At 40.7% G+C, this 23718-nt stretch overlaps 1 protein-coding gene across 1 annotated transcript in view; it reads right to left on the bottom strand.

Moving 5' to 3' along the window:
* Window positions 1–1564: 1564 nt before the first annotated feature.
* Window positions 1565–23718, bottom strand: part of FLT3 (fms related tyrosine kinase 3) — a 37762-nt gene continuing 15608 nt past the window's right edge. Inside the window, exons 9-24 of the mRNA XM_026074328.1 lie at window positions 21673–21838; window positions 17544–17650; window positions 15455–15566; window positions 13923–14101; window positions 12093–12205; window positions 11857–11989; window positions 11661–11765; window positions 10269–10379; window positions 8164–8317; window positions 7676–7806; window positions 7163–7287; window positions 6694–6816; window positions 5940–6051; window positions 5749–5848; window positions 4260–4365; window positions 1565–3043 (exon numbers count right to left, since the gene is read on the bottom strand). Coding sequence (XP_025930113.1) covers window positions 2909–3043; window positions 4260–4365; window positions 5749–5848; window positions 5940–6051; window positions 6694–6816; window positions 7163–7287; window positions 7676–7806; window positions 8164–8317; window positions 10269–10379; window positions 11661–11765; window positions 11857–11989; window positions 12093–12205; window positions 13923–14101; window positions 15455–15566; window positions 17544–17650; window positions 21673–21838 — 2012 coding nt within the window. The 3' untranslated portion in view covers window positions 1565–2908. The remainder of the gene's footprint in view (window positions 3044–4259; window positions 4366–5748; window positions 5849–5939; window positions 6052–6693; window positions 6817–7162; window positions 7288–7675; window positions 7807–8163; window positions 8318–10268; window positions 10380–11660; window positions 11766–11856; window positions 11990–12092; window positions 12206–13922; window positions 14102–15454; window positions 15567–17543; window positions 17651–21672; window positions 21839–23718) is intronic.

Raw genomic sequence — 23718 nt, 5'->3', positions numbered from 1 at the left:
CAGCTCCCCTCCGCCGGGAAGCGGGACGGGCCGGGCGGCCCCGGCGGCGGCTCTCCTGCGGGCTCCGAGGGTCTCCGAGGTGTGCTTCGGACTCGCCCGGCTGCCGGAAGCAGCTAGGAAAATCACGGCTCAGTAGTTTGGGATGTATTGTAGATATTTTAGGATGAGGGAAACTTCATTTCTGATGCTAGCTAAACTTTCTTATAGGGGTATCTAAAAGTCTGGTAAATTTGGAAAGGGTCATTGTGTATTTTCTCTTAGCAGGCCACAGGCAGGGGTAATTCCTGAAGGTGTCTTGTCCTTTAATTTGGCTTGTAAAATCTTTTCCTTTTTTTTTCTTCCTTCTTTCCTTTTTTCTTTCCTCTTTCTGTCCCCTTCCTTCCTTCCTCCCTCTCCTTCCTTCCCCCCTTTCCCTTCCCTTTCCTTCCCTCCTTCAAGGAGAGTGCGGCGCCCCTTATGATTTAGCAGTTTTAGCTGATTTTTTACCAGATATTAACTGCAGCCGAATCCCTTCTATTCTTGCTCTTTTTGCTTAATGATTACTGAATCTTTGTCAGTCTCTGCCTGACTTAATGCATCTAATTTAGGCTAATGGCATCTCAGTTGGAGGTCTTCAGACAAGCTCACCTCTTTCCATTGATTACAGGGGGAATTTAGCACTTTCTCCACAGAAGCTGCTCCTGGAGACACAGGCTAGGAGTCTGGATCTTAATGAGAGAAACGTGGCCATTTTCCTGCAAGAATCACAAAGCTGCTCCTTAAGCAGCACTCACTATGGCTCTGCACAAACATTGTTAATGGTCTGATGCTTTGCTAAGTTGTGTTTGAAGCAGGCCGGGAAGGGAATGTGCTCCTAAAAGATGTGATTTCCCACTGTGTACCTCCTGTAGCTTTGTTCCCCCCCCCACTCTGCTCGGTGGAGAAGCAGACACACAATCCTCTGAGTGTCCAGGCAGAACAAGAAGTTCTTTCTCCTCATTGCATTTCTTCATTGGTCATAGTCTTGCCTAAGCTGCTTTTTTACATGTGCATCATGAGTGGTATGTATTAGGCTTTGAGGTTCTCTATTTGTTTTTTTATTCCCGAGTCTTAGCTCAGTAGTGATGATGAGGTCAAATGATCTCTGTCGACTATTTTTTTTTATCTTGTGGAAAAACATTTGACACAACTCCTTGGCTTGTCTTAAAGCACTTGGGAATCCTATCTGTTCCTCCACCGAGGTGTGAATCAAGCTCTCATCTGCTTAGCTTCCAAGGCCAACTTAAGCTTGGATGCAAACAGTTCAGCACTTAGCTTCTCTAGCTCTGAAGGCTAGAAGGGCTGAAAACTCATGTCTGCACAAGACACTCAACTCTCTCTTTTCAGCTGCTGCAGGCACTGTGTTAACAATTCTAAACAGTGACATCTCTTTGCTGAACATTTTGAAACAGTGTTTTAGAAATATGTTAAAAGTTCATACATACTTTCCAGAAAATGCAGTGTTAAAGTATTATTTCTATTTTTATATTTGCAAATTATTCTTCAGCAGTTTGTATCCGATAAAAAAGCAATGATTTATTGATAGTTCAGCAATGTTAACCAAAATATACAATTCATAATTGCTGTTTTAAAACATTAATTATTTTCAGACAATGTTAGTAAAGAGCAGTTCAATTTATATGGTAGCATATTCCACCCAAACAATTATTGTTATTACAATTGCCACTGGAAGTCCTAATCATGGCTAGCATTTGGTAACACGTAATAGAGAAGAAAACTATTAACCAATATATTCTCATCTTGATTCACTGGAATACGAACGTATCCTGTTAGTCATTATGAAAGCTGTATTTATAAATCCTCAAAACACCATCAGGAAAATAATGTGTCTTTTTATCTATAGTAAAAACTGTCAAGCCTCTGATTATAGTCCAAGAGAAAGTTAGAGAGGCATACTCTCATCTTATTGCAGTGGGGTTCATACACCCAGGCTGAGACTTCTAGCAGCTGGGAGTGACGATGTTACACGTTTAAGTTGCTACTGAGGATAATTTCTTTAAAATTAAAATTTTGTATTTGTCATTAAAACATGCAAAGCCCAAAGGGTAGAATTAGCTGTAACTCAGTGGAAGTGAGACTTCCAGTCAGAGCCAGTCATCTGAATTTTCTAGATCAAGGAGGCAGAATATCATCTTCAAACGTCATTCCTCCTGCATGTTTTAGATTTTTAGGTAGAAGGAATCACTCCCTGAAAGTGTCTAACTCTTATCAGTGAATATAAAATACAGCCTGGAGGACCAGAGCCCGCCCAAGTACTTAAAGCTAGATGAAATCAACTCACCTGAACTGGACATCTATCAGGCGCTTTACAGGAACTGAAATGTTCAGGATAAGATGGTCATGCACACTCACATTTATAGATCTTTGAGAAACAAGGCTGATATTTTAAAACTAGTGCATCTAGAGTTAGCTACTTAAATGGCTTTATTTCCAGCATTCACTGGCATCTCGAGATCAAGATGTGTGTAGCACTTCTGAAAATAACACCATTTTTCTTTAGATACATAGCCCATGTTTGTAAATGTTGATTAAAACATCATGGATATTCATGTGTTTTCTTGCAATTTGGCAAGAACAGTCTGAATTCAACACATTGATTAGATACAGTTTACATAAAACTAGAAATAAGAAATTTCCAGTTGTAAAGAAGCAGCAAAAAGACAACTGCTTTTGTCTTGCAATAGATGCATTGGCTGAGCTCAAAAAAACGAATTTTTGTGGCTTCTCCTCAAAATAATAGAAATATGGACTGGACCATAAGAAATGGGGATACAGCAGCAGCTGGTAACATTTTCTTTCTTAGTGGTGATATAAAATATTTATGCTACACAGAGTTTATGAAAATACCAAGATAAATCCAGACCCTGGATTATTGTTCAACCTGAGAGTCTTCATTCGGGGGCAGAATTGTAGATAGGAGAGATTCCTCATCCCTGCTTACACGTGTTTTATTTTTGTAATTGGAACTGTGTGTAGAAACGCTTTTCTCCGTATTTTGGTAAACCTACAATTTGGGAAGAGAAAATAAATTATATCTTCTGTTATTATGTGCTGTGCATAGAGAATGGTTTTTCTCCTTGAGAAACCTGCACTTGTAAGGTACAGCCCATCTCCTCTTGAAGGAGACATCCCTGCACACTGTGGGATAGCCACACTCAGACCTGCCCGTTACTTCTCACTGACTCTAAACACAGTCCAGACAACTGGTTAAGTGAAATGGATCTTATCTGGCCAAAAAGAGTGGGGTTGAGAAAGGACATGGGACAGCAAGCACTGATTTTGTTCTAACTACAATGCATCATCAAAGTTGCCCATCATTTGACAAGCAAACAGGGAACCCCTTAGTGTTACCAGAGTTGACTGACATTGGCAGTGGTCATACGGACAGGAGCGCATGCAGCCCCTGCCCAGCACACAAACCCTGTGTATCTGTTGGGAGCAGGAGAACAGACCCTGTATGGTTGACAGCTTCTGGCAGCCTAATAGGCTGCAAAGACCAGAGTCATTTATAACCACCCGCCATGCCAAAAGGTTAACAAGGACACTGTGTATTGAGAAATAGTGTGTCTAGTCCAGAGTAGACAACCAGAAAGGAATCTGTAGTTTTGAAAGGAATTGTCTGTCTTCTTTGAGGAGGAGATGTGAGTCCAGTAAGGACAGAATATGGTTCCTCAGATCCTGCTTATTTTTTGACCCTCCAGACAAAATGTGGCAGTTGGTAACATCTGAGAATGACATTTGGCCATTGCTCTCTGAGGACGTGGGCAGCACATACCTGCAGTGTCCCCACCTCTGAGATCCCTGGAACATGACCTAGGCTCAGCTCCTCCCACCTGGTAGCTATCAGCATTACCAAAGCCAACTGCACTGGCTTCTGCATTAAAAAAGCACAATTCTGTGGGCACAGGGAGAGAGATTTTAGCCACCCAGAGTCATGGTGCAGACAATGGCAGGAAATAAAATCTCATCAGGGATGTCACCCTTCCTTCTGATGGCAACGCACAAATGCTCTTGCAGAAGTTTCCCCAAAGTTTTAAATAGACCCATGGGGAATAATTCCATAACATAATGGTGCACTTGAATGGAAACCAGAAGACTCCCTTTCTCCTGAAAGAGCCAGAGTTTTGGGCGCCCACTTACAAATGTACTACAGCACCCACTAAAGCTCATTGTGGTCTACGGGGCTACAAAACATTTTTCTTCTTTCCRTGTTTACTTACTGCTCCTTCTGCCTCAGCCAGCTGACAGGCAAGAGAGGAAACTAGCCAAGAAAAAGAGGGTCTTTTCCTGGAGTCAAGCGCCCAGCAGGACTGCATTATGTAATAGCTGCAGGAGCAAAAAGGTGATAAACAGAAACATATTAGCTGTTGGAGTCTACAGTAAGTGACTGCATGGAAAGGTGGAAGTTTGGTGGGAATTACGAGGCACCAGAACCATTTTATAAAAAGAGTCCAGATTAGAGTGTGTTGCACCTAAGAAAAACATAAAGAAAGAAGAGGAAAAAGGGTCAAACTAAGAACGCGGCTTCGCTGGAGCCCCTAGCAAAATCCTGCTAATTAAAATATGGCCAGGATTTCACCCTGGCTGACACTTACTGGCATGCTAACATTTTTTTCCAGCTTCCGTATAGAAAATGATTGGAAGACAATTCCTGTCTGACTCTGAGGCCAAATCTGCTCCTTGTGGACTGCCTCATCTTGGGGATAGTGAAGTCTCTTTAAAGAGACACTGCACAGAGTCACTCTTTCACAGTGAATCTCTTTATAGAATTTGACCTTGCAAAAATCTTTCTGAAGTTGAAATACCACCTTAGAGACTTTACAGTTCCAACCAATACAATGCCTATCTGCAGAAGTCCTTTGCAGACTTATGTCAATAGCTTCCCGGGTATTTATAAGCCCCACAGCAATCCTTTGTGGGTTTCCAGGCACCGTCAGATAGATCTGCACCTCTAATGACATTGCAGTCTCTATGTGGAGAACCTTAGAACACAATAGTGCTACATCAAGGCACCAAGTCTCTAGGCTGTTTCTGTAAAYGTCTGCCAGAAGATCTCAGAAAACCCAAAGTCCTCCCCTTTCCTCCATGCTCCAGGTCTCATAGCTCCCTGCCACCTCCTCTTTCAGTTTGTCCCCTAGGAGTCCTTCTCTAGGCAGAACCCATCAGGGCAACTGGAGTCATATGGAGACTGAGAAGCAGTCTGGAAAGCATTTTTTCACTGAAAACACAGGAACATCATCTCCCTCCAGATCTTCCTTTGCATTTTTTTTTTCCTAACAAGATCCCTAGATTGCTGGAATTGAATGAAAGATGCTAAAGCTCAATTAAAAAAAAATGGAGAGAAAATTTACCAACGATTTAGTTGATATCTAAAATGAATATGATATAGCATTGCTTCTGGAAAAAGAAGAAAATGTAAAAAATCTTGTTTAATCTGAAAATTAGAAGTTCTCTGAGAAAGAAAGGCACAACTGAACACAGATAATAAATTAGTCCTTTCAAAGATACATAATCTTGAGTGTTAATCATTTCTACTTTAGGACAAAACCTGCATGATCAAGAAGCCTTTTTCAGAGTTGGAAGAAGATAATCTCAACTGTTGAAACTTTTTTAAACAGGGAACAGTGTATAATAAATAAAAAGTCATAAAAACAGTGACCAAGTAAACCTAAATCCCCATGCTATGCACCATTCAGAAAACACACTCACATATCTTTTGTAGCATAATATGGTCGGTCCATTTTAAATCCACTTTGAATTAATTTGTAGAAGTTGGTATCAACCTGAATACCAGGATAGGGATTTACACCTACGGAAAATATTGGAGAATATGCGTTAATTCAAAAATTCAAAAGACAACAAAGACAAGCAGAGTTCTTTTGCTGTGTTACAGAACATACCCAAAGAGAATATTTCCCATAGTAATATTCCATAGGACCAGACATCACTCTTCATTGTGTACGTCCTTTCGAATAAGCTTTCAGGAGCCATCCATTTAACCGGTAAGCGAGCCTGTACAGACAGGGGAAAGGATGTCAAGTCATGTTTTGACACAGTCTATCTAGATGACTCACTGTAGTTCTCACTGCTTGAACAGAATCAATTCATGTTCACTAAGTGAAAAGCTGGGCCTCTCTTAAGTAATCCCTCTAAATTCCCTATATGGAGAGAAATAGGCACTAAGAGCAGTTCATCTGACTCATTTTAGATGACTATTTAGGGAGAAAAAAAGCTGTGCTTTAGAAGAACCTATTTCACATCTCTGACTTCTAGAGGGAGCAGCTCAGATGGAGATGTCCACACTGTACTTCTTTATATTCATGGAGGATCTGGCATACCCCACACATATGCTATTGTCCCTATGCTGTAATTTTCTGTAACAGTAAACAATACCCAGCATTTTCCATCAATAGATTTCAGTGTACTTTTGAAAGGACATGAGTACCATCTCATTTACAATGCTATTACTATTTTGATTTGGTTAATTATACGCCAAGAATTTGTATTTGCCAAACGCAGGAAAAGTAAGATTTCTGCACTGTCTATACAGATATCTATAAAGTTAACAAAAATCTGAGAATGAAAAGCTTCACCATCTTGATTCCTTATCACTCTTAAAATGGCATGAAAAATAAAGAGCAGGAAGGAACTTACATTGCCCCTGACGATGTAGTTGGAGTCATTCATTACATCTCTGGCAAGGCCAAAGTCAGATATTTTCACTACTTTTCCACGGGTCACTAATATATTCCGGGCAGCAAGGTCTCTATGAATGCACTTACAGAGAAAATATGGGTTAATGTTCTGCAGCATTTCATAACAGAAGGAAAGAATTTCCTTGGCTCATGGTTTCATGCAGAGCTCTGTGAACTGGTACCTTCTTCCACTCCAACTACTTTATGAATGAGCAAGCTGGATGGTCCCCCAGTTGCTCATGGCAAGGCATGGGGCCAGAGCAGAAGGAAGTGTGCAATGCACACTTCTTGCTCAGGGCCATGTCTAAAATTGCAATCTAGTCTTCAAGCCTGCCACTGCRTGGCTCTGTTCCTCGATTTGCTTTTCACTAAACTGATCTGTTTTTGCCACCTTTTCTATTTAAACAATTTTCTACCCTTAACCATACCAATTTGGACTCAAGAAACTCCATTCCTTTGGCAACTTGATATGAGAAGCAAAGAAGGTCTTCAAAAGTGAGCACATTAAAATCCTCTTCTTCATCCATCTGTCTGTCTGTATGTTTAATTTCATCTGTAAAAAATAACCGGGAGTACAAGTTTTCCACGGGCTTCCTTGCTCTCTGTTTAATTCTATTAACTGTTAAAGGAGTTTTTACATGATGCTACCAAGAATAACATGACAAAGAGCATCCATCTTTTTCATCTTTTGCTCAGACACAAACTGAAGCAAAGGGTATTTTCATACTCAAATGCCACGTTTAGCATCATCAGAAACATAAGGCTGAGGTCTTAAACATTGCTGAATCCTTCTCCAACAAAATTTCTATCGGAAGTGAAGAGAGACATAAGACAGAAAGGGGCCTCCTGTGACACTAAATCTAGTCTGGCTAGATCAATAATATGGTAAATACAATAGTAATAGTTAGAATTATTAGAGATAACAGCAATTAATCTCTTACCTTCCTCAGAATACAGCATGATTCCATTTGATCCAGAAGCCACATTTATGTTTTCACTTGGTTGTGTGATTCCAAAGTCATCTTCTCTGCTTAGAGTCATATTCACACTGTATTTTAGTGGAGTTCCCTTTCTGGAGAGGGTGACACATTTTCAAACATTACATATAGTGGATAACATAATCCGCTAAATGTAAACTGTTTTACAATGAAAAGCATTATCAGCTATTTCTATTAAGAGTCTGGGCACAGACATGGGTCTTGTCAAAATTGGAAACATAAACAAGAGATTTCTTGTCTCTTGCAGTTGAGTGAGAACTTCATTACAAAGAGATCAAATCTCAGTTCCTCCCTAGGCCTTGGTTGTTGTAGTATATGAAGGCAGCTCTTAAAGAATTCAGTAATTATACCAGTTTATACCAGAGCTGAGAACATAGCTTAAAAAGTGATAGTAGCTTCATGAGCTATTAAACTGTTGCTGAATGCTTTACCTGGAATTTTGATCCAAATGGATATTGTGGTAAAAGCTGAAGTTGTGCTGTTTAAAGATATCTGTCAGTGTCCAATGAAATTTTTCTCTCTTGCTCCGTAAGTAGTTCAGAAGGTCACCATAGCAACAGTATTCAAATATCAAGTAGATTGGTCCTGAAATAATTTGAAATGTAAATGCCTCCTACTATCTATAGCAGTCTCCCCATTAAAGCCCTAATAAGGCCTCACCTTCTCCCAGGATTAATCTGTATTAAACATCCCAACCATCTTCCTTTTCCAGGTAAATAACCTGTACTGATTGACTTGTGGGGTGTCCCTTTGGAAAATTTGTGTAACTGAATGTTGCCTCTGGTACATTGCCCAAGATGGATTGCAAATCCCTATGAAAGCACAAAGAGACCTCCCCAAACTAATGGCATTGGGGAAGAGAGCAAAGGCTATGAAGATGCACCATAATATCTAAACCACTCATGGTTAGAGCAAAAGATGACACCCTGCTAATTGAATTGGTGGTCTGAATTGGCGGCATTTGACTTAAATTAATCCCTTTCATTTACCTGCATTAGCTTAATGCTCTAGAAATATCCTTTTCTTCCTGAAGGCCACTTAGGACTTGAGTGTTTTTGCTGATGGGATCTAAAGGGGAGAAGGACCTTACAAAGGAATGTGTCCGAGTGGAGCACTGGTCAGGCTACTTTCTAAAGAAAAGAAAAATAACTCCAGTTCCCTGACCAGACAGGCCTGGAAGCAAGCCATTACCAGCCAGCAGAGTGAAAGGCCCTAGAAGTGCTCAGAGTGGTCACACACCACCCTGCAAAGTCTTACATTGACATCACCGCTTCTGGCTGAGAAAGACCAAACACAAATTGTGGATATTCCTGCCAGAAGGTTCCCTGCCAAGCAAGATAAGGCACACCAGGAAAAAAAAATGTAAATTTTTTCAGAGGAAGGATGACAATGTAAGTGTTTTTGTACATGGGATTTGGACGTGACTGAAAGCATTGCTGTCCTACCCTGCCAGAGTGAGCACACACTCCCTGCAGCTCTCCAGCCTACATGATCACATCTTGTAGGGTGCTGCAGAAGGCAGCGTCAGCTATTGCCTGGAAACTTGCTATGTAATTTCAACACCAGTCATGATCTAGTTGTCTGCTTTTCTCTTATGCCTCATGTGTCTTTGTGTGACAGTATTGCTATTGATGCACACCAGGGAAACTAGACGTAGCTGATACCTTTGCTCTTTCTGACTTAATAAAACTCAGGTATTACGATCCATGTCATGGACGAACCCTGAGTAAAATCCTTAGACCTTTTCCTCCCACTCCTGTGCACTGCTAGACTAGCTAGACTGGGAGTTCCTGGCACAGGAACTATGTTTGTACATTGCTTCAATGATATGGCAAGAAACACAATAATTAATTAATGATAATATCCTGTTACTTTCCTCCTAGCCCTTCTTTGCTCAGTTCTTCCCATCTTCATTTTATTTTTACACTCAATCCCTTTGAAAAGTTGTCTCTCTTTTCATTATTCTGTTCCCTCTTTTTTCTTTCTCTATTTTTTCCTACTCTTCATTTTCTTTCCATTCATGTCATTCCCTTGGTCATTTTCTACAACTTCACAGTTTGATAAGGAATATGATTTTGTTTTCTTTTTTGAACTATGATTTCTTATGTGAAAATAATTATGTGGGTACAAAGGTACCTTACACAAGAGGTGTTTTTCCTTTTCTCTTAAAGAACTGGCCTGTATTAGTGCCATTATCTCTGCTCAAGGAAAACCTCTTTCGTTGAAAGACTATTGTATCACTGCATGTCAGTACAATTAGAAAGAATTCATTTTTGTACACACACAAGGCCTTAACTTTGCTTTCATGTCATCCTTAGCTTATTTTAGGCCAGAGAGAACAACAAAATTGTTTGGGAAGAGAAGGAAAAGAGAGAGTGCAGGGAGAAGAGGGGAGCAGCAGCCCGAGGGATACATATTTTGTTATGACTTGGATATTTTTAACACTGCTATCAATGGTCAATTTTTGATACTTCTGTTCAGGAGTCCTCATTAGTTTGATGATTTTAATTGGTACCTTTCCATAATTGCTAGTTACCTGATGCAGTGCAAGCTCCTAGCAGGTTCACAATGTTTTCATGGCTTCCAATGTGAGTCATCATTTTCAGCTCAGACATCAGAGCTTCTTTTTCTGAAGTGTCAGATTTTTCTGTAAAGGTAGTAACATCACAGACTTGTAAACCTCCAGCAAAGAATTCAAAACACCATTATTGCGATGCTTTGTCAAGTGCAAGTCTTCCTATCAAATTAATTGACCTGACAATAGGTTTAGGAACATCCTAGAAAATTGTGGTATAGTATAAAAATTAAGTCAAACATGGAAGATAAGGTGGGGGGTGGATCTTTTTATGCTTGGGAAAGCAATTCTAAAATGTTAGTATCTGTCATTCTTAGGCCGGCAAGGAATGAGAGTAGCGTAAGTAAGGTTGTCACAAGTGCAGAAAAAATGTCAGTGAAGCCTGTGGGAGAGAAATGCTAAGGGAAAAAAGATTTCTCCTCAGTTGTATGGCACACAAGAGGTTGTATTTCAACAGCTAAGAAGGCCATCCTGTTTTCACTAATAGCTTTAGGATTGTCTCAGTGAATTGGAGACATGGGCCAAAACAATCCAGATGATGGAATTCCATACAGATGACTGCAAAGCCATGGATGAAGGAAGAGTAAATTTAATGCACATGTGCAAACAGGGTATGGAGGCTGGCAAGCAGGGCTGGCAGCAAGGGACTGCATGGGGATATGGGTCACCAAAGTGTTGGTGCTGCAGCAGAGGCTCAGTCTCCTACATATTACCAGGACAGTGGTATGTGAGACTCAGTCAGTAACATTCCTGTTCGGCTTGGAGCCAGGGAGGCTCACTCATGCACACTGCTTTTGTGAGAGGTGAAGACGGTCTGGAGGGAGGCCAGAGCAGAGCAGGAAGGAGTATTAGAGATTTAAGAAGCCTGACCTACAAGGAAGGATAGAAAGAAATTATTTTGCTTAGCCAGGAAGAAAAGGCTGCAGGAAGATGTGCTGAAAGTTTTGCAAACAAGCTAGCTCGGATAAAGGAGGCAAGATAACAGTGTTAGGTAGCTAAAAGGAGTGCAACAGCTAGACAGCCCTACAAGAAAAGGGATCTTGGGACAGAGACACGAGTGTAACCACCCAGGCTAATTTGCACTACAAAGTGACATTCTTCCTTTTTAGATCAGCATAGCTCCAACCATCCCCACACAACACAGATCTTCACTGAGGTGTAGGACAAAACACAACATGTTGCACTAAGAATACTCTGCAGTGGTACCTTTTAGAACTGAAATATTTGAAGGAGAAACCAAGCTTTGTGAGATACAACTGATAAAAGTCTGTACTTGAAGGGATTTCCAGCACTGCTTCTGCTTCAGAGCCACTAAAACACATCACTGCTTGTGAAAGGCAGAGTTTATCATACCTTTCAGCATTTTGACTGCAACTTGGACTGAATCTCCCGCCTTGCTAATTCCATAAGCTGTTGCATTCACCACTTTCCCAAAAGCCCCAGAGCCAAGGACCTGCCCTACAAAACAAAATATGCCAATGTTATTTGTAACTGGTACAGCACAGGCTGTGCTACTCCAGCAGCATGCTTTACCTTGTGGATTGCTCACCAAATTCCAGATTTTCTCTGGGAAATTCCCATTTGAGATCATACTCAAATTCACTGAAGTCAATGTAGATGTACTCGTTATCCGATGGGCCTATCATCTGTATCATTTGCAACTGGCTTTCATATCTGAATTGCTTTGAAAAAAAAAGAAAAAGTTGATTAAGTCTTAGAGAAGAAGAAATTGCTTGGTAAAAACAAAAGGCAAAAGAAGGGGCAAGTATTTATGTCTGCTTTTACCTTTTTGTATTTATGAAAAATGAGTAAAAGCAAAAAGGCAATAAATAAGAGGAAAAATCCAGCAGAGGCATAGAATGCAGCATTATCCGGGGGGGAAGAAACAGCTCCTGCAACTTTAAAAGATACACATTACTAAACAGTGAATCAGAGTGTGTGTAAAGCTAAAGGTGTAAGGAAACCCATTGTGGTTTTATCAGTTCTGCCAAATTGCAGTCCTCTCACAGCTGAGCCTCCTCAACACTGTAAATGAGATAAAGCCACATGCAATGCAAGGAACTGGGCAGGACTTGTTAAGTGCTGGGTAATTCTGACATTTATTTTCATTACAAAAAAGTGTTATATGAACCAATAAATCTAAGCGTATTGAGCCACTGCTGTGTTCCATGGATTGGGCTTTGTGAGCATAAACAGAGGAATAAGTGCTTCTTCTTCTGCTCATTTCTCTTTCCTCTCTCCGTGTGCCTTCCCCCAAGACATATATGTTAGATACCAAAGCACCATTTATCTGCAGACTGGCTATACAAAACCTGCTCAGAGCATTGCTCTGCTGCTCAGCAAGGAACTTGCTTATCTAGCCAAGGACATAAGAAGGCACAGGTGGGTAGGTGAAATGTTTACACRAGGCCTGTGTTCATATCATGGCCTATTCAGGAAGGCAGCAGCAGCTGATGACGTTTGTCACTCTCTGCTCCTCTGCAGCCTGTCCTGCTGCAAGTCACTGCCCTGGCCCAGGCCTGCTGCTTTCTCTGCCTGACCCCAGAAACAAAGGAAAGGGTCCTAAATTTGAATTCTTTGCATTTTCCCCCTTCCACTACCAGTAATCCTCCAAGGGAAAGCAGGTGAGAGTTTCTCAGAAAACTTTGTGCTTTCTTCTCTTCTTTTATAGTTGTTGCCTGTCTTCCAAAGTTCAAGATCCAGTAGCTCCTATATCCTCTCTGGGATCACACAGGGAGCCTGGGACGCATTTCCAGGGAACCTCTCTCAGTTATGGGCAGAGCTTCTATCAGCTGTGGTCAAAAGCAGAGAACAGCTTGTCCCTCCATGACAAAGGAAATCCCTTGTTCCGAATGAATAACACAAATATCTTTCTAACGTTTCCCAAGTGCAACAGCACGTTTCCCATAGCTGAAATGCTTTGCCCTATGGAATGTATACGGTGTTACAAATATAAAGTACACAAACAAATAATCATATTGCCTTTTCTTATTCAACAAGGAAAGAATCTCTTGTGTCCCCTAAAAAAGGAGAGGCTGCACAACAGTTCACAAACCAGGGCTTAGTCTTTTGCTACCTGCCTACAGCAGTTGAAGGAGGCCTCACCCCAGTTCCCCCTCTCTGTTTCTCAAGCACAGACTGTCTGTGCAGCAGGTGCAGAACGACCTCTGTGGGCTGAGCAGAGCTCCCGTGGCCCATTTTGGGCAGCATGGTAGCACTGTAGTGAGCTCCAGGAGAAGAACAAGAGCAAACACCTGGCACCAGCTACCTAAGCAGCTTCAGCTTTTTCCAAAGCTGATGCCTCTAGGTTTCAGGTAGGGATTACAAAGAAAAAATAAAAAAGCAGGCCCCAACTTTGCCTTGGCTCCATCCTGCAGTTCCTGTTCTTGTGAAATTTCTGCTGGTTTAATGGGTGAGGCCCTTGCTTTGAGACTGAAGAGACACATATCCATCATTCATCCACCATTCCACATGTTGTATGCACAGTGCTTGCATTTTACCTGCAACAGCCACTGTGTTGTCAGCTAGTTAGCCAGATAAATATTACCGTAAGTTCTCTTTTGCCATCTTTAATAAACTTGAGAAAGCCTGTGCTAAAACACTGGCTTACAGTACCTGACAGGTTAATGAAACTCTTTTCACAGGCTGAACCAATGGAATTTTTTGCGCAGCACTCAACAGAGAAGGTTGTTGCTGTCTCTTTTATATCTAAAGTACTGCTTGAAATCCATGACCCCAGGGATCTCCTCTCTGGCAAGAAGTTCTGAATCCCCTCAGTGATTTCTTCTGTACAGCTGAAAAAGAAAGGAGGCCAGTTCTGATTTTGGGCTCATGCTGGCATTTTCATGGGGGAAGGTGGGTAGTTACAAAATGTGTCTTATATCTGTGTTGGGAGGATGGATGGATGGGCRTGGGTTTTATTTGTCACTATTAGAGTGAGATTTAAGAGTAGTTGCCAGTCTCACTTTTAATTCCCTGGTGCCAAGCACAGGTGATTTGGAGGTATTTGGGGTTAAAGGCTCAGCTGCTGCAACCCAACAGATCTCAGTAGAGTTACACCAATTTACCTGCTGCTGTGTCTTGGTCAGTACGACACATCAGGGAGCCCTGCCCATCACTGCTTAAAGCCACTGGTCTGGTTCCTGCTGCGGCTCCTGGTACGCCACTTTTTCCCGTGTGAGAGCGTGATGGGCATGGCAGCATGGGCAGGGGCGGAATGGGCTCTCTGCCTCCCATCCACTGAGCTACTCCCATGTTCCACCAGTGTCCATAAGTAAATACACAGAATTTATTCAGCTCTACACATAGAATTAGCTTCTACATGTGGAAGTTCCCAGGAAAAGAAATGTTATAGTAATTTTTATTTATTTTTACAGAAGGCTGTTTTAAGGAGTATTTTAAATTCACAAGCTGGATGTTTTCTTCCTCTTCCATTTCTGCACAAATAGATTGATGTTAGGAAGACTTTGCAGAAGTATGGATGAGAAAATTGTCCAGATTTTTTTTTAATCTATTTAAAATACTTGAAGACTCATTCATAATCTTCCAGAAGGTAATTTGACTTAGTACTTTTCTACAACTGTGAGATTATTATTTTTTTTTGGCGTATCTAAAAATAAAAACTGCAGAATTCATTAAACAGCTTAAAGCCTCCTCAGCTTCCCTGAAATACTAGTGCCTGATTCATTGCCTTTAATAAATAGAGGAAGTGGAAACACTCTCACTAACTTCACTGAAAACATTCTCACTAACTGTACTGTAATGAACTTCAGGTCACTGTACAGATGTATCACCCAAAGCTTTTTGATACATTTCCTGAATGTCTTGTAACTTTGACAGACCAAGAGAAAAACTTATGTGGGACTGTGTAACCCCCTAACTGTTGATATAGACCCAGTGGGGTTTGTTTCAGTGTAAAGAGCCTAAATACACACTTAGATAGATTTAATTTGATTCCAACAAAAAAAATTGAAAACTTTCCCTAGTTTTGGTGATTCGGGTCCCTGTAGATTGGGCCACAATTTCCCATTTTACAAGTGAACAAGAGTGCATTTTACACCTAGCTTGTTACAGGCCAGTCTTCATTTAGTCAAGGATAGCTCAGATACAGTCCTTGCAATGAAACCAAGGGAAAGAAAATTATTTACTTAGATGAATTCAGTTCAGGACAGTTCCTCCAAATCCAGGATGAGGCAGGGTAACTGTCAGAAATGCAGGAGATCTGCTTGAATGTTAACTGCATGGTTACTTTAGGTTTCCCTGCAACAAGATAATACAAGACAGTTTTCATCAACACTTCAGTGACTAAAACCATCATGTTTATATGATGATGTTACATCTGCTAAGACCAAGATCTGCCCTGTGTTTCCAAAATAACCCACCCGCAAGTCCATGTGAGCTGGTGCAGACCTCAGTTCCCCTGCTTCCTCCAGTCCCTGTGCATCGGTTCTGTGGGACAGGAGTGTGGGTGAGCCAAGGAGAGCACCCACTTCTGTGTACGGGCAGCCAGAGCCAAACAGTGGCAGAGCCAAAATTAGAAGTCCCGACTTCTGCTTTTGCAACTCAGAACAAGCTCTGTGCCCTGGGACTCTGTCAAGAGCCAAATTCTGTCTTGTTCATACAAAATGTGCATAGGGGATCGCTGTATTGTAGCTCATTAACCTAAAGCAATGGCAAGATGCTGCAGTCAGGCAAAACTGAGATAACCGAGAACGCTGGACAAGGCTGTGCACATCTGCAAATCATGGGCAGGAGCATGCAAGACCTAACATATGTATTGCATGTCAAAGGGTCTGCAGACTAACTGGATTAACTAACAAATGTCATTAGGAAAAAAAATGCCACAAATGGACTATAGGATGCTAACACCTAATGAGTATAACTGTTTCTTCTCACTTTATATTTCCACCATTCACGTGGTCACTACAGCAGTCCCACTTTCTGACTCTTTGTAGCAACGTCGCTGTATTTCACAGGCCTCATAGGCTTTGTGGCTTTCCTAAGAAATGTTCATTTTCTCAGTATATGACTAATTTCTCTTATTCTGTCTTCACTGTCGATGGCAGATTAAAGGGAGGAGTAAAAAAACAAACAAACGCTTCTTCCTCAGATTTGGTAAGGGTAGTCTTCCTTGGCATTCCCCACTTCATTTACATGGCTTTATTATTAAAAATGAAGGAATGCAAGACAAAAAAAGTGATTCTCTTCATGTCTACACTGCACTACTGAAATCCAGGGAGTGGTGCTGGAGAAGGATGCTAAGTGTTTATGGGTCCTGCCTCCTGTGTTGGTTAGGGATGGAGAACAGGCTTTCTGTGTGAGGCTGCGTGACCCCAATACAGGGCTTCTGGTTAACAGGGTATGTGATGGAGACCACATCCCCAATGTGGTGTTATTTAACTCAAACCAACATCTGGTCTGGGACCAAGGCTGGGACTGAGGTCTCCTTGTCTCTTGATCTCCTGTGGCAACTCCTGGGGTCCACTGAAGAAGAGTAGCCAGGACAAATCCCAGATATCAGTGAAAACCTGGGAGAAAATAGCACCCCAAAGATCTTTCTCAGAATCCTGGGACAGATCCTGTGCTCCCCTCGGGCAAACCAGGACCAGAGATGAAACAGGCCCTGAGGATACTCACTGAGAGCAAAGTCACCTTTGCTGATAGGCTAGAGTTATTTCGCATTTTAAAACCCAAGCCCCAACCTTTCTCACTGGGAGTTCACATCTTATTATATTAATTGTATGGATATCTCAAGTGATCTAGTTGTATGCATTCAATTAGGCTATCTTGCTGCCCCCTGACATGTGGTACAGGAAGTCAAAGAGTTTTTACAGAGAATATGGGACTTGATTATATAAGGTACAATTCAAAGCACCTAAATGAGAGATGTTAGGAAAGTGCCTTACTGTTGGTGAAAACAGATATTCAATTGAATGCTCAGATACTCAAGTATATATGTATTTTTAAAAACAAAAGACAACCTTATTCAATATCTAGTCAGAGATCACTCTGGAATCTGGTTCAGTCACCTTAGTCCAAAAGGGTTGGAGAAAATGAACATTTAATTATATCTCCTCTGTTGTAAGACATAGCAAAAGGCAAGGGAATACATGTAAAAACAATGTAGTAGTTCCATTTACATTAGTGGCAAAATCCCTAGTGAGAGACACCAAAGAGATCAAGATTCTCACCTCCAGACTTTGCCAAATCTTTATAAGGATTTTTTTTTGCACTTACTTCTCACATACAAAGTGAATTTTTTCGTCATGATTGTATCATCATTTTCTGCATAAAACACATATACCCCAGGCTGGTGCTGATGGTTGCAGAACTTTGAAGAAATGCTGTGGAACAAAGAGAAGGAAGGAAAAGGACAAAAGATTCTCTTGAGCATGATTTTAGATGCAGTGAAGACTGCAGTGAAGATTATGTTTGAAACAATTCAACATCTTCTAACGAAGAATCCAGACTAAATTATTTCTCGTTAAACAATATAAATCCCCAAATGTTACTGCCTTAATGAGAGGACATGTTTTTCCTGCAGTATCAATTTCATTCTGCAATTTGCCTTGTAGTTCCTGGAGTGCATCTGGGCTGTAAGGCTGTGATTTTGTAACAAATCCATCGAAAGACAAGGTCTATAATGCATCCTGGTACAGATGCTAAGTGTGGCAAAGGAATCAAATGCTCTGCTCCACAAAAGATTTTGATGTGAGCTTCTAGCCTATACAATAAATAGTACTAGGAGATAACAATGAAACAGATAGGCTTATACAAGATCAACCTCTCTGAAAGGAAAGAGCTGATGAATACTCAGAAATTAAATCTTCATCAAAAGTTCAACATCTGTAAGACAAAGCACCAACTGTCAAGTATTTCTGCAGGAAGAAGGATGGCCTTCTACTAATCCCTACGGCCTTTGGCCAGACGGATGGTAGCAAACCGAGACCCAAACCATGCAGGAAGAGGCTTGAGACAATCAAAATGGTGAGGGCAGAGTCCTAACAAGTCTGTGGGCAAAAGTTAGAGACAGAGGACAAGGGAAACCTAGAGATTCAGGCATGACTGACCTGTTGAATTACTGGTTTATGGGACAGGAAAGAGGCAATATATCATCTTATGGAGAGGGCATCCTATTTCCATTCTTTTTCACCAGGTTATTTTTGTCAGGATTGTTTTCAGATTTGAAAGGCAGCTTTTGACAGTTWACGGATATTAGAATAGCACTTAAGAAGAATTTGGTTGCTGGCATTTTGGGGGCAGATGTTTTGGTTGAGAGCATAGGGCTACAAAACCTTCACTAGCTTTTAGCATTAAAGGCAAGCAGACATATCAGGGAGTCTGTAACAGGCAGAAAAAAGACAGCCCATACTGGTAATCTGTGGTGTAAGAGAAAGCAATAACGAGGTTTGAACAAGAAACCTAAAAACAGGGTGTTTCTTATTAAACAAGATACATATGAGTGAATTAAGAAACCAAGCACCACCTTGCATTTCCAAAGGAAGAAAACTCACATTGGAGTCACTGGGAATTTCACCTTCTGCCTAAGGCAACATCTCCATACATAATTATTGACTTTTGAATGTCTCCATTTGGAATGGCCTTAAAGATGTGCCTGAACTCAGAGATTTCTTAAAATCAGATCTGTTCTAAGGTGTCTCAAAATGGATACCTAAGACAGGAGAAACCACAAATCATTCATCACTTTTGAAATCCTAGGTCTGAAGGATTAAGTCCTAATGAAATAATGACAAATTCATTTTATGAAAAGTTGTTGTTGATACCTGAAAACATAAAAAACACAAGGGGATGTGGGATAACAAGCCATATATTTAAAAGAGGTCATTTTGTGTAGGGAAACTCATTTGCTCTCAGGAGGGAAGTGAAAATCAACAGTGCCCTAAAACACAGAGACAACAAGAGCACATAGAAAATTCAAGTTCTGAAGGAATCTCTGATAACATGTAGGGACACTGACAGAAATGAACCCTTGAAGTTAAAAACTAAAGAAGGCGGCAAAGCTAATTAATGACATTTAATATGATCTATAATCAGGAGGAACTATTTGATAAGGAAATAGCAGAAATCAAAAAAGGGAAAAAACAGGAAATGAAAAAGGATATGAAAGGAACAAAGTAGAAGTGTTGGGACACAGGATTACTCAGAAGTGAACCAAAATATGCAAAATTAGAATCATAATACGCTAAGGTATGTGATGACCTTTTTTTTTTGTTTTGTTTTGAGAAACTTTCTGCTTTAAAATCATATCCAAATCTACATTTGTACTACAAGCATGGAGTGTTACATTTTAGGCAGAATCTTGTCACCTTACTACCCATTGCTGCTCCTGATGACATTATCAAACTGAATGAAATATCTACCCCTACTCATTTTTCTCAAGTGAGATATGTCTATAAAATGCTAGTATTTAATCAAAACAGGATAGCTGTGGAGGGTAGCTGTGTATTGACTAAGTAATAACCAAATTCATGTACTTTTCTCCCTATCGTACTTTTCCATAAAATCAGTAGAATGATATTAACTTAGCTGCCTACATAGGTATTGAATTATGTAGTGCTTTGAAAATGTAAAGTGCTAAATAAATGCAAAGTATAACTACTAAAATGAACCTAAAAAAAGAAAAAAAGTGCTTAATCAACACCACAGTCAGATGGATGGCTGAGCTGTCTGTTTGAAGCAGCTTCCAGGTCAAGCTCAAGTGATGCTTTGGGTGGTTAAGCAGCAGGAGCCTGGTGCAGGGCTGAGCCAGCCCAGGATGCGCTGCACTAGGGAGACACAGCTGGACTTCTCCCTGTCCAGCAGATGGTGATCACCACTCAGGAAAGCAAGAGTCATTTCTGTGCTGAAAAGGCTATCTGAAGTGACTCATAAATTCCAGCCCGTGCTGCAACTGCACCTTACTGATTAATGGCGGTTACCTAAGCTATTGCAGAGTTCCCAAAATTGTTATTGTTGGCCCATTCCATAGCACCTTCTTCTTATCTGGACTGAATTTCCACCAGCTGCCAATCATCCAAGCAAAACTCTCTCCCACTTGTTCAGTGAAAAGACAGTCCATACCAGCTGCAAAGCAAATAAACTAGGCATTATCAGCTTGACGGAGGTATCTATTGGACAAGGATGAGCAAATGCTCATGACTGTCCTGTGACACTTCATTTCCAAAATCAGATTTGACCACAAGAACAGATCTGCCTAGGCCACATCAGGCATTGCAGTTTAGTCACCAACACCCAGTTATCAAACGCTATCGAAGTTTGCTGACAGGCCTCGCTTTATCAGCAAGGACAGAATTCCTGTGTCCATTGCCAGGACACGATAATTTGCCAATCTGAACGGAGCTGTCTCTGGACCATGTGAAGGTCTGACTCCAACACTCCACCTGATCCAGATGAAAAGGCCAGTCTGTTGCAAAGATGACTTGACAAGCCAGCAGATAAAATCAAGTATACCAAAACACTAAGGAAAGAAAGTACAGAAAGTGCTAGCAAGACAGTTTTAAGCAAATGATAAGAGAGGTTTAAGAATATACAAAGGAAGAAATCAATGTAGACGCATTAACTCCTGCCTGTCTCTGCCTAGTTTTAAAGCTAAAACTTTAAAAGAGCAGCATGGCTTTATTTTCATTAAGGTGAATAAGATCTGTTACCTTGAAAGCTATGGGACTACTCTGAAAGAAACTCTGAAGGAAATTAGATAATGTTATCAAGAAACTAGAAAGCCTAGGGAATGGAGAAAACATTAACCTTCAACAGGATTCATGCCAGAACTTCATTGTAGGAAGTAACAGAAAAGGTAGATAACTAACAGGTTTATTCAAAACATGTTTTGCAAGAGCGGAAGAATACATGACCTGGGTAATTAGCAGAACGGTATGTTTCTGTGGCACAGACAGAGCCTAATCTACAGAGGGCCTGGGAAACTACAGGGCCCTGGATTTGATTTTAGCTATTTGAAGGATACTGGGAACATCATCAAGAACAGGATGACAAAAGGGGAACATGTAGAACTTGTGTTTCAGGCAGAGAACTGCAAAAGATCTGTAACTGCAAAATTGTGTCAGGGACAAAGCAAATAGCAAAATGCATATAACCTAAAGGGGTTGCGAGATGCATAACTTATAAAGGGGTTTGTTATAACATGGAGAAAAAAATATTCTATAAGTTATCTACATGAACTGCCGTTGAAAGCCAAATTAATGTTTGAGTACCCTTTGGTAACACTGCTTCATCACTTGGCCCATCCATTTGTTAAAAATATGAATAGATTACGAAATAAGGACAGTAATCAGTTCAAAGGAGACAGAAGGAGGAAACACTGTGAAATTATACCAAAATATTCAAGTACCTGAGTCCATCCACACTGCAACTTTGCTCACATGGAAATGTTTTTTGGGAAAATAGCCACATGCACCTAATGGTTGGATATGCTGTAAGATTAACTTCAAAGCAAAACTCTTCTTCACCAATTTCAAAATCCTCTCTAGAGTCCGTTATGTTTATAAACCCCTTTTCTGAAAAAAAAAAAATTGGTATTATGTTACAAACACTCTGTTGCCTCATGGAGGAATTTTGATATCTGTATGCTTTTAGTTTTAGTTATCACAAGCAAAAAAAGCACTGTATTACATCACAAAAAGGCATCCTGTTTATCAGAAAGAAGATAATGCTTCAAAATAGGATTGAAATGATGTCACTGTGTTCAGCTCCAGACCGGTGATCTGAGCCTGTGTAAAATCTGCTAGAGCTGCAGATTTGGTCAGACCCAGAGCCCTTCCAACCATTTCTCCCCTGACCACCCTCCAGAGCTGTGGCCAACAGTTCCATTATTACTTTGTTTTAGGTATGTGTTCCAGGTGCTAACACCTGCATCTCCTGGCTTTCCTTTAATAGGGAATGAAATCATGCAGCACTGCCAGCATAATCAGATGTTGACTGTAGTTGTTTCTCCTTCCCTGAAATAAGCTGAAGATTTTGCAAATGAATCTCATAGCTGCTCCTTTATTTCTCAATCTAAATTAGAAGTATTTGCTGAAAGATTACAGGAACATGGAAAAGTGTTCTGAAAATGTATGAGAATCACGAGCCACTGGTACTTCCCCATCAGGGTGGGATTAGTTTCACCTAATGGAGCTGTCTGAAGTTCAGCGACCCACCAAACTCTTAGTTTGGACCTCTGCTACATTCTGTGGAATAAGACGTGTCTGAATTTATCTAATCCTAAAATAGACTCCAAGAAAGATGTACTGAAGTAAATTCTGGAAATGTCTGTCTCTTGTTACTGACTGCTGAAGGAGCTTAGGTCACAGCTGGGGCTAGGTGACTCACCAGGCGAAACGAATCCCACCCAAAGAGACTGATCAGCACATAAAAGTGGAAGAAGGCCTTTCTAAAGGCATCAGCTCTGTTAAAATCACAGAATCATGTAGGATGGAAGGGACCTCTGCATGTCTCCTGTCCACCCCCTGCTCAAAGCAAGCTTGGCTAGATCAGGTGGCTCAGGGCCTTGTCCACCTGAGTTTTGGGTAACTCCAAGAAAGGAGACTCCACAACATCTGGGCACCCTGTGCCAGTGTTTAGTCAGCCTCATGGTGAAAAACTGAGCTGTAGAAACATTGCTGAACTGTGTATTCACACAGTTCTTGAGTGTTTTCCTTCTGGTTGTAACTCTATATTATTTGCAATGTTTTTTCTCTAACATCTTGGTTTAAAAATACTATGTGGAAATTCCCACAGAAACCACAAAAAAGTTCAGTATTTTAAAACAAGAAGCAATTCCTTTCATGCCTGTTCTCCTCCTTTTTGATATTAAAGGCTTACTGATTTTTATAATGTGGACCTTCATCTTTAGAATGCTCTTTTGGACCTCATCTTTCCAGACAGAAAGTCATCTGAATGTGTACTGTTAGCAACACAATCTGCCAAGTGTAAAGGCTTTTTCTCCAGAGTGTGAAGGGGCCTGGAACAGGGTATGCCATTTCTCTGCAAAAGAACTCAGAAAAAAAGTAGTTTCTTTCTGAAGCAGAAAGAAAATAGCACATTTTTTGCTTGGCTGACCACTTTTTGGCAGGTTTAAGTGTTTTTCTATCATAGAAATAGTGAACATGATTATTTCGTAATGATAGAGAGGTGAGTTGAAATTCCTGAGACTGGAATTGAAGCTTTCATGTCTCTGTATTTAGTGTATTTGTGTGTTTGCCTTTAAACTTAACATGTTGCAAAATAGCTTGTATATTCCTGAATAAAGATTGGATAGTACTAAGAACTCTTTATTCACTGCTGATGGAAACTGAATATAGGAACAGCAGACATGAAGGGCTTTGCAGCTGCAGCTGTTCTCATGATCTCTGTTGCGCTTTAAAGTTGGCTAACCACCCTGCCTGATGTAACCAGC

The sequence above is a fragment of the Apteryx rowi genome, unplaced genomic scaffold, assembly GCF_003343035.1.
Source record: "Apteryx rowi isolate R43461 unplaced genomic scaffold, aptRow1 scaffold_386, whole genome shotgun sequence".
Lineage (NCBI taxonomy): Eukaryota > Metazoa > Chordata > Aves > Apterygiformes > Apterygidae > Apteryx > Apteryx rowi.
This window is presented reverse-complemented; position numbering and strand designations above follow the sequence as displayed.